The sequence below is a fragment of the Malurus melanocephalus genome, unplaced genomic scaffold (genome assembly GCF_030028575.1).
Source record: "Malurus melanocephalus ecotype Western Australia unplaced genomic scaffold, MMel_1.1 scaffold_45, whole genome shotgun sequence".
NCBI classification, from domain to species: domain Eukaryota; kingdom Metazoa; phylum Chordata; class Aves; order Passeriformes; family Maluridae; genus Malurus; species Malurus melanocephalus.
The window spans coordinates 396896-413168 of record NW_026623277.1 but is presented as its reverse complement, the minus strand read 5'-3'; the positions used below and the strand labels follow the sequence as shown (position 1 = coordinate 413168).

Genomic DNA, 16273 nt, shown 5'->3' with positions numbered 1-16273 from the left:
AGCATACAGACTGTATTTGAAAGACATCGACAATATCCCAAACAACCAATTTGCCAGAATTTACTAGCCACATACTTGACTGCACAAATAATATCCAGAGACTGAAGCAAAGAGATCAAAACTGTAGTGGAGGCAAAACCCTCCCATCTGTTTTTTATTTTCCTACAAGAAAAGCACAGTTTGTACAAACAGCAATTATTAAAAATTGAAAGTGTGCAATACCTCTTAAAATGTTATTGTCCAGCAAGCACTGCATTTATACATTGTGACAATCATTTAATCAGATGAAGATGGCTCAATCGGTCAGCAGAGGTGGTACTGGAACCAGGAAACATGACAAGACTTAAGAAAGGGACATGGCAATAAAAGTTGCATAGAAAAAATAATCAAGCAATTACATCTGTGTACATCCAGCAGAAGTGTGAGGATAGAGGAGACATTATTATCTTTTGTTGTGCAAGCATCACACAAGATACTGAGAAAGAGATAAATTATTTCCAAAAACACTGTGAAATTCCACACAGTTTAAAGAAAATGACCTTTCTAATCTAAGCGCATTAAAACTTAAATACAACAGCAAGAAGTCATGAATGCTACGAAAAGATGCAACAGAAGGATTTAGGGTTTTCTGCAGGCTCTTTTTTCTTTTTCCTGGACCCCAAAGGGAGGGAAAAGCCCAACCCAGGCAGACAAAGGGAAAATAATGTCTGACTAGTGTACTTTCCAGACTCTATAGAGAACACATTAAATTGCTRAGTGCTCTTCCATAAAGACAAGTGCCAGTACTTCTAATGGTGCACAGGGTACCACTGGCTCTTAAATCCATGCCCCAGGAAGGCTGGCAGCACCCTCAGTACCTCCACCTTGCTCCAAGCCTCTCCTAAGTCACATCAATAGCTGCCATTAAACACTTGAATCTCTCTCAATWACATGACAGGAAAGGAGGGAGTCTGAGGACAAGAGGCCAGATGAGGAAAATTAGAAAAAGAAGGAATTTTTTGAGATCTCCAAAATGTGTTAAGAAGAAACAAATTTTCCTAACATTTCCATAAGATGCTGCAATTCAAGAGTGGTTTATCTCGAATTGCCTCCACTCTAACTCAGGTCTTAGGAAGATTCTGTCTCTGATGCTAAAAGAAATACCCAAAAAACCTTTAGAATACTTTACATTTTTATTCCCTTGTATTAAGCTATTCACAAATTCTGTATCACAAAAATGCCATTCCTCAAGATAGTTCACAAAGTCAGTAGAAATAAAAAAAAATCACTAGTAAATCCTACAGACKTCATCAGAAAGTCTTTAAGTCTATTTCACTGTAAGTCTGATAGAATTTTCTACATGCAAATGCCAACTTTAATTACAGTCAGTGAAAATTCATAGAAGCAGATGGTTCATAGAAAAAAATTATTAGATTCAGCTCAAAAGTCATACTGATGTCCAAATGTCCTGCTAACATTATGAAGTTGTCTGATTCTGCTATATATGCTGCATTTTCCACAAGACTTACCCTGGAGCCATAAAAGCAACAAGGCAGTGCCAAAGGAGTTTGCACTTTAGCAGGTCTTCAGAGGAAACCTAAATTATTTATACTTATAGTAACATATAGATTCAGAATAAGACAACACTCACTTCCCAAATGTTGCTACCCATTTTGTCCATGCTTTCTTATTTTCCCCCTTTAGAAGATATGATGCTGTGAGGTTCAACTCAAGGCATGAATGCTGGTAGTGTGTTTTGAGAAGACAGATGGCTGAAAAATTACTTACCCTATCCTAATTTGTCTCTCTTCTTTTGAAAAATGGTAATTTTTTTCAGCTCTAGAATATTTCCAGTAAGTATAGATGTATGAAAATAGCATATTTTTCAAGAAATTCTATCAATCAAGGATGCAATTTGGACTGTAAATAAAGTTGTCTTCTGAAAAAAGACTGAAAATTAGATTTTTAGTTCCCTACAAAAAACAGCTTATGCAAAGCAAATGCCTCCAGATATCAGGAAAGTTTAATCTTAAGAGGTATCACTTTGAATTCTATTATGAAAAAGAAAATATAATGAGTTGGGTTACTATTACTCTGCTTATTCTCAACTTCAGTCTGCATCTTCAATTTTACTGCTGTAAAATATAGATTCATAGAATGGCTTTTCTTGAAAAGGACCTTGAAGATCATCTGCTCCCAATCCCCTGGAAAATGGAACAGGTGCTAAAAGAAGAAAAGGATTAATAAACAGAGAAGAAACAGCAGAAGAAAAATGTCATCTCTATGACTATTAAGCATTTTATATAGATGTTGCTAATCATTTATGAAATTTTGTATTTATGAGCTTCTTTATGATGCTGCAACAGGAAGGAAAATGTTCCATGCAACATCTCCACTGTTCCTTCAGGAGCATTGTGGCTAAGTGTAATCAAATGCATCAACTGCAAAATGATATTAAAAACAAACAGTCCAGGCAGGGTGATCTACCTAAAACAGTTATTTGCTATTTTCATTTCATAATTCTGGCTTGGGATGCTCTTCTGCTGCAGATGCCCAGGATACCATAAATTTTTCTCATGAAGATTAGATAACTGCTTTTGGGAACCCTCAGAGCTTAGACTATGATTTGTCATTTTATGTTTTTAAAGTCACCATTTAAGCATTCTACATATGTGGAACTTGCAGAAGAACCTATGATCTCCTTGTAAGAAGTGGAGCTTGGCTGCTGCTTTTTATTCTTTATCCCAAACTCTGAGAAGCAGAGAGATGGCTTAAACTCCCAAACTGTAACAAGTTAATATTTGTAATAAAGAAGCCCAGGTATATCACTTTCACTCAGCTAAAAGTTTTCATGGCTGTATCCATGCAGAATCACATTGAACAGCACAATATTCATGTGGTGAACACTCCATAGGGCAAATAGACCAAGGCTGCCAGTTCAACATGAACCCATCATTCATCCTAAATCCATTTAAACCGATAGAACTTTGGCTCTCCAGAACACCATTTTTAGGAAAGTGTGCTTCACCTTGCTGTCCTATGCTGTGCTTAAGGAAAGAAAAGTTCTTTGCTACTGTCATGGAAAAGTCCCTGTCTGACCATCAAGGAGCCTCTGTCAGTCACTCCTGCACCACCTGAGCTGTGAGCGAGGCCCTTTCCCAGCTCCACCCCCCACACTCACACAGTCACTCCAGCTTTCCTTATTGGGKTGACCCCAGGTTTCCCATAGCAGAGTCTCAGGAGACCAGATCCTCTCAGTGCAATAATTAAATCATAAATCAGCAGCTGGAGCTGGTGCCTCCAAGGAGGGACCCAGAAAAAAGGAACTCCTGGGCTGTTATCTCCTCACAGTCTAAGYGTGGGAAAGTCTGGGATCATCAGCTCCTGTCCTGTTTCAGTGATCTGTCCCCTGGCTGGGCTGCAGGTCCCCAGGCCCTTTGTTATGAAAGGGTCGGTGAGCTTGGGCTCCTGTCCCCAAGCACTCAACCTGCAGATTGCATACTGTGCTACCTGCACCAAATATATTCTTCAACACTGCATCTCCACTCTCCTATACACTCATACCTGACTCAAGTTCACTCCAGACAAGACATTGAGTTCTTTGAGTTTAGAAATCCAGCAGCCTGATGACATGGGGCGAGAAGAAAGCACACCCAGAAAGTACACCAATGATGGCAGGACACTGGTTGAGCGTATTATTCAGAACAATTGATTTGCTGTTACAGAGTAGTTCTGCATGGACAAAGGCTCACCTTCATTTTCTAAATTACATTAATATTGCTGAAAGGTAATCTGGATAATGATAATCTCTAACTGGTGACAAGGCATTTTATAAGAAACTATGTCTCTGGCAGCAGTGATTACAGCACAGATGATATGCTGCATACGATTACAACATGAGAGCTCAGTGTTGTGTGGGAGATGGGATCATTATTCACCTGTTTGGTTTATGGGACACGGTAGGGGTATTCTGTGACAGCAATTTGTTCTTTGGCAATCTCCACTGTGGAGCTGGCTTTCTGCACAAGGCTGCTTTCTSACTGCACACCAGCATTGTCTTCCACCACTGCTCTGTTGCAATCAATAAGCCTGTGCAAAAAGACAGCATAGTGCAATTAACTTCTGACAATTCTGGCATGTTAAAACAAGGATTATTAATACTCCCAAGGATAATCACTCTAAACTAGTTTAGCCCACCATGAAGTATCATAAAACACAGCCCTGTAAATCTGGCACTAAACAGCAAACCTCAAACGCAGAATAGAAAATTTGGTATGAAAATAAAATATATTGGTGGTATTTAACCATACCTCAGAATGCTGAAATTCTTGCATTAAATTTAAAGTCAGCAACAGCACCTAGTGTGTAATGATGATAGTCTAATGAATCTCTCACACTCTGAAATTGAGATGCCTACATGAAAGACTGTGCCATTAAACATAAGGTTCTGTTTTGTGGCTGAACTCTTTATTTTCACAGCTTTATTTTTCCTTTTTTTTTTTTTTTAACCTGGAATGGACTATTTAATCCAATGGTTACCCATGACATACTTCATTTCAAAAATCAAAGTACCTTACTGAGTTATTCTGCATCCACTTACCATGAAAAATGTAAATATTTCTTTTTGTTTTTTGCAAAAAAAACCCCACAATATAAAGATAAAATCTATTTCCACTCATTAATGTCTCTAAAATTACAGATATTTTCTGACGATGTGGTTAGGAACAGCTGGTCCCCATGAAGAAACATGTATAGTTACAGGTAAAGAGGCAGAGGTTGTCTGTACAGGTTACCTGAACATAGCTCAGTCACTATTTCGTGATGATCCTCTGTATTTCATTATCTTTGTGATTCCTGCAGAGTTTTCTACCTGTGCCAATTGAAGCAGGAGTTATGGAAATTACCCACCACAAAGGAACACGATCTGAAAAAAGGAGGAAAAAAAAGATGAAAGATGAACAGTTCAATACAAACTTCATAATGACTACATATTTTGGGATCCAGCAGACTTCTGCGTGGTTTGTGCAGGAAAATGACAAATGAATGCTGTTTAACATTTTGCTTGAACCGTTTTCCCATTCAGAAAACTATTTGCAATACAATAATGAGAAAAGGAGAACTGTGAAGCATTTTATAAGGCTGATTACCTTTCTAGGACATAAAATTTCATACACGCTTTGTTTATCCAGAGTAAATTCAGTGGTGGAAAAGATAAATTGAACCTATTTTATGCTACTTGTACATGCTCTCACAGAGGAAGTAACTTGTATTTTTTTTCTTAATGACTCACGCACAAGAGCCTGCAATACACCAGCAAAAGTGAAATGACTTTTCTAAATTTAGAAGTTCATAAATCTTACAAGATACCACTCCATCCAGTGGTTTGTTGTTTTGGTATTTTTTCCTTCTTTCATGTCTTTTTCGCATATTAAAAAAAAAAAAAAATAGGATACATGCAGGAGATGGACAGTATTTGCTTATGTTTTTCTGCTCTCCCAGGGTACAATAGGAATCTCTCCGTTTACTCRTGCTCTCCCCGCTTCTCTCTCTTCCTCTCACCCCATAAATATAATAATGCATACAGGTGCGCATATTCATACATATGCATGCATGTACATTCATTTTCTCTTCTTCAGCTAATGGACAAGAAACTACCATGACTTCAGGGCACAATGCCCATTGTTTTGAAGGAGCTATCAAACCTGGTTCATGTAATTAGAGCTATCAAACCGGGTTCATGGCTGAAGATTAAACTGTTACCCTCCCAGCTACACTCACCAGGCAAATGATCTTAAAAAGGTCAGGCTCTGCCTGTCTTTTCCCCTATGCACTTGGTGGTCATCTCAATGCTTTGGAGAACAGCTTGTCATTTAGTTGTGACTTGTTCTGTGCATAACACACTGGTTGGATGCCTCATTTCTAAGGGCTATAGGTTTTAAAAGATAAATGGTATTACTGCCACACATGCTGGTTTGCATGTTATCCACCAGGACTAAAGACTAACTTAGATGTGCAGTGGTTCACTCCACATCTTGTGCAAAAAAATTCTTCAGGACTCAGCATTCCAGAGCATCCCAAAAACGGACTTTCCCTCTACTTTCCATCAGTCCTTGCTAATACAAAAGGCTTGTTACAGTTACTTAGTTCCCCTTTTGGAGACCACTGAAAAGATACCTAGGTAAGCAGGCGGCCTAGCCAGGCTTGGGACATTTCTAGGTCTTCTGTCACTTCATGGCAAAGGACATGAAACCTGTTGAACTGCAGACAGTCCCAGCATGCTGGAAACTGGCACTTGAGACCTCTTAAAACTGAGGCACCAAGCATCTCTGACACAACTGATGATTCATCTACCAACCAATAAAATGTTTGGTAGATATACACAGTAGCAGCAGTATTTTCTGCATCCACCTTTTGGATTCTGGTCCAGTTTGGAGACAGAAACACACTTCTCCCCCATACTTGCACTACAATGTTATGAACCTTAGAAACTACTTTGAAGCAGAGCAGGTGACTGCTAAAGGAGGAGCACCATAATAACCCCACAAGTTATTATGTATTGCTGACAGGATGAACTTCAAACAACATCCCAGTCCTACATGAACAGGCTCACCATGCATGTAAAGCAAGATAACCCTGGTGGGTCTATCTGCTGTCATGTCTGTCCTGAGATTTAAAGTAACCCCAGTGCGAGAAAACAATTTCTCAAAACAACCAAAGTGTGTGTGGCAGGGTGGCAAGGCAAGTTCTGCAAAAACTGGGATGAGGMACTTCTCCACATCCCACCTCCCTGGAGCCTCTAGTCCAGTTCCAGAATACTTACCAGCCCCTGGTRTACCAGATGGAGGGGAGGGTCCCAGGAAGCCAAAGCAGACAAAAGCAGTTGCACACACACCCTCTTCTTTTCTTACTTCCTCTTCTTGAAATTTGGGTAAMTTAAAGCTATATTGGTTAGAGTTTGCTATGTCAATATATCAWGAAATGCTTTATTTCAATTGAATGCTTGCTTTAAAATTTGCCAGGTTCCCTTATTTTCTAAAGTTTGCCTGTAAAAGTTTCTTTAACYTCCTGACAATGTTGTATCTCTCCCATGTGCCTACTTCGGGGTATAAAAACACGTAGGCCCCTGTAAGTAACATGTCAAGCAAGTCCAGAGCTTTACATCCCATATCTGGTAGATAAGACACATTCTTCTCAAAAGGTACCGGGAAACCAGGCAGAATATCCAGGGAAAGGCAAATAGCCCTGGATATGTTTACATAGGTTGCTAAAACCAACACCACAGAAGTCTTGTCTAAGCCTACAAAATTAGGGGAACTCTGCAAGAAGTTTGATACCTCTCATTTCCTAACCTAAGCCAATGAATGCAGCTCAGTCCTTGTCCTGTTTTGACTGGGATAGAGCTGATTTTTTTTAGTAGCAGGTACAGTCCTTTGTTTTAGATTCTGCACAAGGAAAATRATAACACACTGATGGTTTCRTTGTTGCTGAGAGTACTTACTCTGAATCAAGGATTGTTTAGTGGCTCATGTGCTACCAGTGATAAAGGGCACAGAAAGGTGGAGGGGAGCATGGCCAGGAGACATGAACTGGTCAGAGATAATTCCACAAAATAGAATATCACGCCCAGAATATAAACTGAAGGAGTTACCCAGAAGACAGTCTATCTGGGTGTGGCATTGGCCAGTGAGTGGYGAGCAACTGCATTGCAGATCCGTTTTCTTTGCGTTTCTCTCTCTTTTTATTATTATTACTATTTCTATTGCTATTATATTTTACTTCATTTTAATTATGAAACTGTTATTAACTCATCCAACGAGTTTCACTTTTCTTTTTGGGAAGACCTTGGGGAAGTTCTCCTCCCTTATCACACCAGAGTAGGACACCGTGAGAGAACAGCTGCATGGCAGTTAGTTGCCAGCTGCGGTTAAACCACAACACTCCACCACAAGCAGAATTGTTAGTGGAAGCTGACACCAAGTCCCGTTGCTTACTCACACTTTGCAGGTAGGTGCAGCAGGAGTGATGAGCTGGTTTATACAAAGCAGCACTGGAAAACAATGGCTGCCTGGGGCACACTCCTTTTCTTCCATTGTGATCATCRCCCTAGATACCTTTCTCATTTTAATGACTATTTCCTAGTAACACATGTCATGAAAAACCACCAGATGAGGTTTCCCACAGTGTAAATGTCTCTTTGAAGTATTGAAAATACTTTTTGACAGCTTGCTTTTTTTCCATTGTCTGCAGCAGATCCTGTGCAGCATGCAGCTCCTGAGCCCTCAAGAGCAGATTCCCAGGGGACTCCTGAGTGGTGCAATGTTTGCTCTCAAAATAGAGAGCAGCAACTCTGCAAATTTTTTTTGTCATTGCACTGATATTTTGAAGCTTCATGATCACTGTGGCCAGTGCCATGCCATCTCCCACCAGGTCTTTTCAATTCCCAACCAATAACTCCAGGGCATCTTTCCTAGTTGTGTCTCTGAGTACTTGTGATTAAAAGTTCTCCCCCACAAAATTCAGGAATTCTTCAAATCTGCTCACCATAGCAGGATGGAATTTCCAGCTGGTCTCTACTTCTCAAGTTGAAATCTGCCATAAGGACAAAGCTGCTGATCCAGAGATTTATTTAATTGCCTGTCAAATTAACTCCTCAACAGTGGCACCCTGGCTTGGCAACTGATAGAAGACAGCTACCACATCTGCTTTGTTTTCCATCCCTTCATCCTCACCTGGAGGTCCCAGCCACATGACTGCCAACTGTAATGGCTGCACCATCAAACCTCTCCATTTGATTCAGTGTGACACTCCACCTTGCCCTGCCCTCTCCTCAACAGCCTGTACCCTCTGTCCCAGCACTCCAGGTGTAGGACAAGTCCCAATGATGCCGAGGACACCCCTGCTCTAGGAATGGACCAAGGCTTCCAGTCAAAGACACTTGCACCCACAGTCCTTGAGAGCCACTCGCTAGGGACAGYCCAACTCCCCTGAGCCCCTTCCCCTTCCCAGGAGAACGTGGGGAGGCTGTCAGGGCTAAGCAGAACAAAGGGAGTCACCATATTCATTCCTAGATGCCAAAGAGCRCTTAGCAGCCAACAGCCAAAATGGACCACGCTATGTCACAACCATGGCTCCCACCATGTGGMCCCCAGGCCCCCCAGTGCCCCRGCTCCTTCAGACATTCRTGCTCTCTGCAACCTTCTCAACCCAAAGTGGGGACCAACCTGCTCTCAGGCACAAGAGTGACAGTCATCACTCCTGACTCTCTCAGGCTCAGCAAGCCTGTGCTGACTAGTTGGGCAGGGGCAGCCCTTCTCCACAGCCTGGGCACTTCCAGGTGATGAAGACCATGGTGAGACAGGCTGCACCCTTCAGCCCCTGGATGACCACAGTGGAGCAGAGGCCTAYCTGCAGCCCATGGATAAACCCCACGTTGGAGCAGTAGAGATGCCCTGATTGAAGCTACAGCTCATGGAGTCTCACACAAGAGCAAGCTCCTAGCAGGAGTGGCAGCCTGTGTTTAGGARCCCACACACGAGCAGGTTTTCTGCACTGGGTCAATCTGTTCCAGAAGTATTGCACACTTGTAGAAAGGCTCAGCAAGAAGGAGCATTTTGCAATGTTATGGACTGACCACAATCCCCATTCCTCATCCTTCCACACAGCTGAGGAGGTGGAGATAAAAGAGCCTGCAATGAAAGTATGAAGTTGAAAAGAAGGGAGGGGAAATGGGATTTAGTTTCACCTTCGTTTCTTATACCCCTACTAAATTTTTCATTGGCAATAGAAGCCATTACTTCTCCCCGACTCTATGTGGCTAGCCTGAGTACTCTCCCTTGTCCTATCTTAACCCAGCTTTCCCATCTTATTTTTACCCTCATCCAGTGGAGAAAGGAAAGTGACAGAGCAGCTTGGTGGTGAGTATCTGGCAGGCAATCAGCCAAGGTAAAATCCATCAGACTCATGGAGGTAATGCAGGAGAGACAGAAGGCATCTTCCTCCTTCATCCTCAGAGCTACTGCTGCACACACAGAAAAGGACCAACCTGGAAAACAAAACCCTGCCTGAGCCCTGTGCCTTGCACATACCTGCAGGAGGACATGTAGGATGTGCTGAGCTGGGTGAATAACTGCAAGGTCAGGAGAAAGTGTTCTATTGCTAAGCTTACAGACAAGACGGATGTCTTCAAGGATGCAGCTGAAAGGTATAAAGAAGAGGAAAACAGAGTCCTTGAAGGCTGCRCAGCTATAGAGTGCACAGCAAGCTCCAATAAGGGAAACAAAAGCAACAAATCTGAAAAGTTTCCCAAGGGAATACTCCTATGTTAGAAACKTATTACAGCAGGGTCATCCAGCTTTTGGGACAACTCAAAACTGAACAAACCCTATGCGATCAGATCAAAGTTCCTTGCTTCCAGTGAAGGTGTGTACCAGATGATCTCCAGGCAACCCTTACCACCTGGTGTACTCTTGACTGCACAAACATCCAGTGGTCTGGATAGGTAAGACACTCAAAATTAAAAGTATTTGCAAAACACACAGTACACATGCAAGTATATTTTACAAAAAAAAAACAACAGATCTTATTGCTTTATTTAGATTTTGACATAGCTTACCTTAAAATTACTGAAAGTCCTTTGAGGATCTCTTTAGAAATTACTAACTACTTTTCAACAGAGACCAGTTTAAACAAAAGAGATTGAAATGATGCTGGAATTCAGCTCAAATGATTTTTTATGAACTAAACAATTTTTCCCTTGTGCAAGAAGAGCAATCCCCATAAAATGTATCCCCTGGGTTTTGTTTYGGGCTTCTTTTCTGTTGTTTGGTTTATGCAAAACTTTGAAATACTGTGTGGATGGCTTTATGAAATTGTGACTTCCAGTCTTCTAACAAACTTTCAGAATTACATACTAGCAATATTCTACCCTCTTTGACTTAAAAGTGCATACACATTCAGAAGTTTTACATATTTCCTAGACATCTTTTTAAAAGACAGAAATCCTATCAGATGTTTTAGTTCTCACAGGAAAAAAACAAGTAGTTAAATTCACAATTTTAAAAAGTGTTCCATGGAAAGCCTACTACATTTTTTCTTCTGGGAAATCAAACCACGAGGATCTGCTGACAAGTCTCTTTGGCAGTCTTAGTATCAATGGCTCTCTCTCTGGACACTCTAGGAAGGAAGTCCTGGGGGAAGGCAGTTGACTGGAAGGCTCTGCTGGTGCTTCCTGAATATAGCTGGTWACGGTTTCCATGTGAGAGGTGTTACTGCTGGTATTCGCTGTGGTTACACTCTGATCAGCTGCTGTTTCTTGAAGTTTGACATCAGCATTTCTAATGTCACSATCTGAGCTTTCCTTTGTGGTAGGGATACCATACTTTTTGTCTACTCCTCCAGTTTCCTCACATCCTGTCCTCCTCAGAAAAGAAGATGGAGACTCATTTGCCCTCTCATTTATCTGAGTTGTGCCTGTCCATGTAATACTGCTGTCCCATTCAGTACTTTCTGGCTCCTTGCTACTATCACTATCAATTGTAATCACCACAGGAGAAGAATGTACCGAGTTACTCGTGTGATGTTTCCGGTGTTTCTTCTTATGCTTTTTCTTTTTCTTTTTAAGATGCCTTGTTGTGTCTGTTGCTTTTCCTTCGTAGACAATCTCCACACTAGGACTCCTCATTTTCTTTTTCCTTTTCTTATGCTTTGTCTCACTGCTTGCTCGGTTGTCTGACAGGCTATCTTCGTTTTTGCAGCAGTCACCAAACTTTGAGGAAGTTTTCTTGGGGTCATTTTCTCTTTCCAGACTYGTGCTCTCCATGAATGCATTCTCCAGGTGGCGAGTTTTGTACTTCCTTTTTCCACCAGGCTTTTCACTTTTCATTCTGTCAGTTCCTCCAGAAGGAGTCCTGGATCTGTTGCTTGACCGACTCCTTGACCTGCATCTTTCATAACAGTAATAGTGTCTCTCATGGAGCCCCCTCTGGCTATGCAGATCTGTTCTCTCAATAAATGATCGTATCCTGTACTCTGGACTAGCAGATTGCCTTGAGTAAAGAGTGTTAGACCGGGTCCTCCTCCTGCTGGAGGATTCATAGCTGTCTCCAAACACCTTTCGACTACAGAAAGCAGAGCCCCACTGGTGTCTACTTTGATAACTGTCTCTTACATAATAGCGATCACTGTCTCTGCTTCTTGATCTCCTTTTAYTGTGGCCTTTGCTACGTGATCGTGATCTGCTTACTTCTCTGGATGGAGTACTCTCACGACTCAGAGAGCTCCTCTGGCTTTTCAGAGAAGCTCTGGTGTCATGAGCTCTTGACCTTCTGCTGCTTCTTTTGCTTCTATGTTTGCTACTATCCCTGCTTCTCGATCGTCTCCTTTTGGGTTGGCTTTTGCTATGGTGCTCYCTTCTAGACCGATGGCCATGACCACCTCGACTGTCCCGTGAACAGGATTGTGGGCTTCTGGACTTTCCCTTCTTAGACAATCTGTGATTCCAAGGGGAGCATACCGTATCACTCCCTGGAGAGGGGCTCCAACTCAAGTCCTGTGGAGGCATATCCTTTCCTTTACATTTGCTCCTCTCATCCTCTTTTGATTCCATCTTCTCAACTGCAGGAGATAAATAGCTTCTACAACTTCCTATATCCTCCCTGTATGTTGGGGAATGTGGTGAGAAGCTCCTACTTGGCTCACTGTCACTCCAGCTGTGACACTGGACTGGTCGCTCTTGCTTGACATCTTCCCTTTTCTCTTCCTTGATGGACTCCTCAGAGTCAGAGGACAGCTCAACCACTTCTGGTGTCCTCTCAGCTAACGGCTTAACATATCCAACAATGACACAATTGTCTGAGGAAGAGCCACTGTCATTTGAGTCAGCATTAGCCTGTAACTGAGCCTGTAGTTTGGTTCTTTGACTCCCTGTAGCAGAGTCCTCATCAGAACTTTCCAATGACTCCAGAGGAGAAGCAATTGTTGCCCGAACCTCTTCTGAAATGGAATAGGAAGGTCCTGGAGTTTCATCATCCCAGGGAGCCTGACCAAGACCAGGCACAGACAAATTATTATCTGGCCCTTGAGAATATGCTACATCTGGAGATATTGTAATAATTGATGAGTCTGAGTGGCTTCCTTCTTCATAAGATGGTGCAGGACAGTCATAATTGGCATGCTGATCATATGCTTCTAAGTTAAAAGGACAACGAGCGAAACTGATGAATTCATGCAGGAAGTGCTCTGTCCGATTCAGCAAAAATGGCTTTAAATCACCAGCAAAGGCCTGACTTTCCAGATCATATCTAGTTACATTACTCATGATAATGTGTTGCACAATATTGATCAAGGACCCATGGGCACCAAACAGTACCGTAAGYTCTCTCTTCAACCAAGGAACCAACCGGTGAAGGCACGCAGGATTACGGCGGAAAAACTCTGCCGAAATGTCTCGGTATCGGCCACCATCCTGAATGCTGCGGATGCGCACACCAGTGCGGTACAGAGCCCTGCGGAAGTTGATCATGTCCTCCTCCTGGATCTGTCGCAGAGATCTGCCCTCTGCACTAGCCTTTCTCCTTGAGGCCAGCCTCCTGATCATCTGCTGAATCTCTCTGTGTCTGTGCCGTGATGGTTCACTTGACAACCCTTCAAACAACATCCCATTATCTGGAGGGGACAGCATCCTTCGGGAAGGCGAACTGCGCGTGCGGCGTTCCCTTGTTAAGGTAGTACGGTAACGAAATCTCCGGCCGTCAGGGCTGGCAAAAGAGCTGGTTTCTAAAGGGCTGAGTATGTACTCCTTAAAGTCATCTTCAGCACGAATTGTATGGAAAATGGAAAAAAAGGGCTGCTTGCAGAGGGGGCACTCTGCTTTGTTTTTTGACCATTCTTGGACACAGCGGAAGCAGAACCTATGCAAGCAGCGATCTAGATATGCAACATTGTCAAATCTGTCCAGGCAGATGGGGCATTTGGAGTCAGGAGATGCATCTGTGGGCAGCTTGCTGGTGCCAGCTTTCGGTGAAAAATTGCTGCCTTCTGCAAACTCCTTATCTGAAGTCATGTTCTAGAAAAGGCAGAGACAAAAGATCATTGTCATCACAGAGAGGTAAAAATCTTTCAGTCTAGATGCAGAAACCCACAACAATTGCTTTTAAGGTTGCTTTAATTCTGAGAGAATGCTGAACAAAGAGGYAGCGTGACCTAACTACTTTGTTTGGCATCTCTTCACAATGAGATCTAGCTCTTCAGTGCTAGTGCAAGTTTTACAGMGCACTCAAATCATGCTGGCATAGATGAAGGTAACAGGCAGCCTGTCTTCCTCCCCACTCTCTAATAACTCATTTGATGCAGTCAGTAAGGTTATGATTCACATGGCATCCTCCAAAACACAGCTTAAAAAACCTAGAATTGATGCATGAAAAGTATGAGAACAGTTAGTTCTGTACTTAAAGACAAACCAGCCAAAAGAAATCACACTTTAACTATTTTATCACCTTCCAAGTTCTGTTGGAACCTGCTCTGTTCCTGCACACTGCCCCTCTTTGCTGGGCACTCATGCTGGACCACACACAGCTTGCTGAATTAGACAATCTCCAGAGATGTGTTCCTGCCAAAATAGGTATTTTTTTTAAGACTGAAGCAGAAACAACCAGATGTCATTCCTACATGCAACTTCAGGTAGACACTGCCTTTTACTTAGTCAGGTTGTTATCCTGGTTTTAACAAAGGTAGTAAATTTTCCTCACCTCAACCAGTCTGGGGGTGAGTTTTGAATTTGTGCTGAACRCAGGGTTAACAACAAAGAGATATTTTTGTAATTGCTGAGCAGGGCTTAGAGAGCCAAAGCTTTTCTGCTGTTCATACTGCCACACTGGTGAGGAAGATGGGGTTATAGGGGAGGTTGGGAGGAGACACAGCTGGGACAGTTGACCCCAACTGACCAAAGCGATATTCCATACCATCTGACATCATGCTCAGTATATAAAGTGGAGGGAAGAAGRGATAAAGGTTGAACATGTGGAATGATGATGCTTGTCTGCTCAAATCACTGTCACACATGTTGGGACCCTGCTCTCCTGGAGATGGCAGAACACCTGCCTGCCCATGKGATGTGGTAAATGAATTCCTTGTTTTGCTTTGCTTGCACGGCTTTTGGTGTCCCTGCTAAACTGTTTTTATCTCAACCAATGAGTTTTCCAGCTTTTACCTTTCTGTCTTTCTCCCTGATCTCACTGGTCGAGGGGTGTGCGAACAGCTGACTGGTACTTGGCAGCTGGCTGGAGTGAAATCCTGACAGATATGAAACACGGTTAACAAAAAAATCCATCCACTTAAAAGTTATTTTAGGCGTTGGCGTTATCCTAAGGCATTACAATTCAGCGGAAATAAGTCACCACGCTATTTCAAATGCCATTAGCCCACGCTTTGCAGCCAGCCCGGCAGCAGGCCCTCCCTGCCGGCGGGATATCGGGCACCATGCGGGGGGTGCGGCAACAGCAGCGCTCGGGTGCCAGAGGGGCAGGCCGGGCTCGCAGAAGCGCTCCAACACAGGCGGGGGGTGAGCGGGCCCCAGCCCCCGCCGCTCCGCCCGCTGCAGAGCCGCAGGCCCCCCGCCACCCTCGCCCAGAGAGCCGCCAGCCAGCGCCCCAGGGGACCGGCGCTCCGCCCGCCCCCAACCCGCACTCACCGCTCCCGGGCCCTCGCTCCCCGTGCGCGCCAGGGCCGCGGCCGCCTTCAGCCTGTGGCGCGTCCGGCAGCGCCCGGCACCGGGAGGCTCCCGCCGCTCTTCCCCCGGCGGGCGGCGGCGGCGGGCACCCTCCGCCAGGCGCCGGGACGGGTCCGCCATCGGCGTTACCAGGGGAACGGCTCCCACCGGGCGCGGAGCTGAGCCGGGCCCTGCCGGGAGCGCAGCGCCGCCGGCTCCGTCACATCCGCGCCCCGCGCAGTTACGTTGTTCCGGGGCGGAGGCTGGCGAGGGGCCGGGCCAGGGCCGGAATGTCGTCGCTGGCAGGCGGGGCCCACGCTTSTTCTGCCGCCTGGTGTGCGGGTTGGGCGGCGGTACCGAGCCGCGGCCCGGGGAGCGTCTGGGCGCCGTGTCGGGCTCTGGGGAATAAAYGCGAGGGCAGTCCCGGTGGTGCCGTCGCCCTTTGTTCCGCCAGTGGTGGCTGACGCTGTGGTGAGCYGCTGGGGCTGCGTTATCTGCGGCCGCGGGTGGGCGCCCTGCGGCTGCTGGAGAGCCGCCTCCTGACACAGGGCTCCAACACCGGGAGCTTGGCGTGGTGTACCGGGGTGCAGA

At 44.2% G+C, this 16273-nt stretch overlaps 1 protein-coding gene and 1 long non-coding RNA gene across 3 annotated transcripts; both read right to left on the bottom strand.

Moving 5' to 3' along the window:
* Positions 1–549: 549 nt before the first annotated feature.
* Positions 550–4878, bottom strand: LOC130572922 (uncharacterized). The gene is made up of 3 exons (XR_008965272.1): positions 4773–4878; positions 3918–4068; positions 550–2202 (listed from the first exon to the last, which is right to left on the bottom strand). It is a non-coding gene; the product is annotated as an uncharacterized LOC130572922 (long non-coding RNA).
* A 5639-nt stretch (positions 4879–10517) lies between these two features.
* On the bottom strand, positions 10518–15896 carry TOPORS (TOP1 binding arginine/serine rich protein, E3 ubiquitin ligase). Of its 2 annotated transcripts, none has more exons than XM_057364959.1 (2): positions 15665–15896; positions 10518–14041 (listed from the first exon to the last, which is right to left on the bottom strand). In XM_057364959.1, the coding sequence occupies exons 1-2, from the start codon at positions 15821–15823 to the stop codon at positions 11060–11062; spliced, it is 3141 nt and encodes a 1046-aa protein (XP_057220942.1). In that variant the 5' UTR covers positions 15824–15896; the 3' UTR covers positions 10518–11059. The 2 variants fall into 2 exon arrangements, with proteins under 2 accessions (XP_057220942.1, XP_057220943.1); XM_057364960.1 differs by lacking the exon at positions 15665–15896 and adding an exon at positions 15185–15504.
* Positions 15897–16273: the final 377 nt, after the last annotated feature.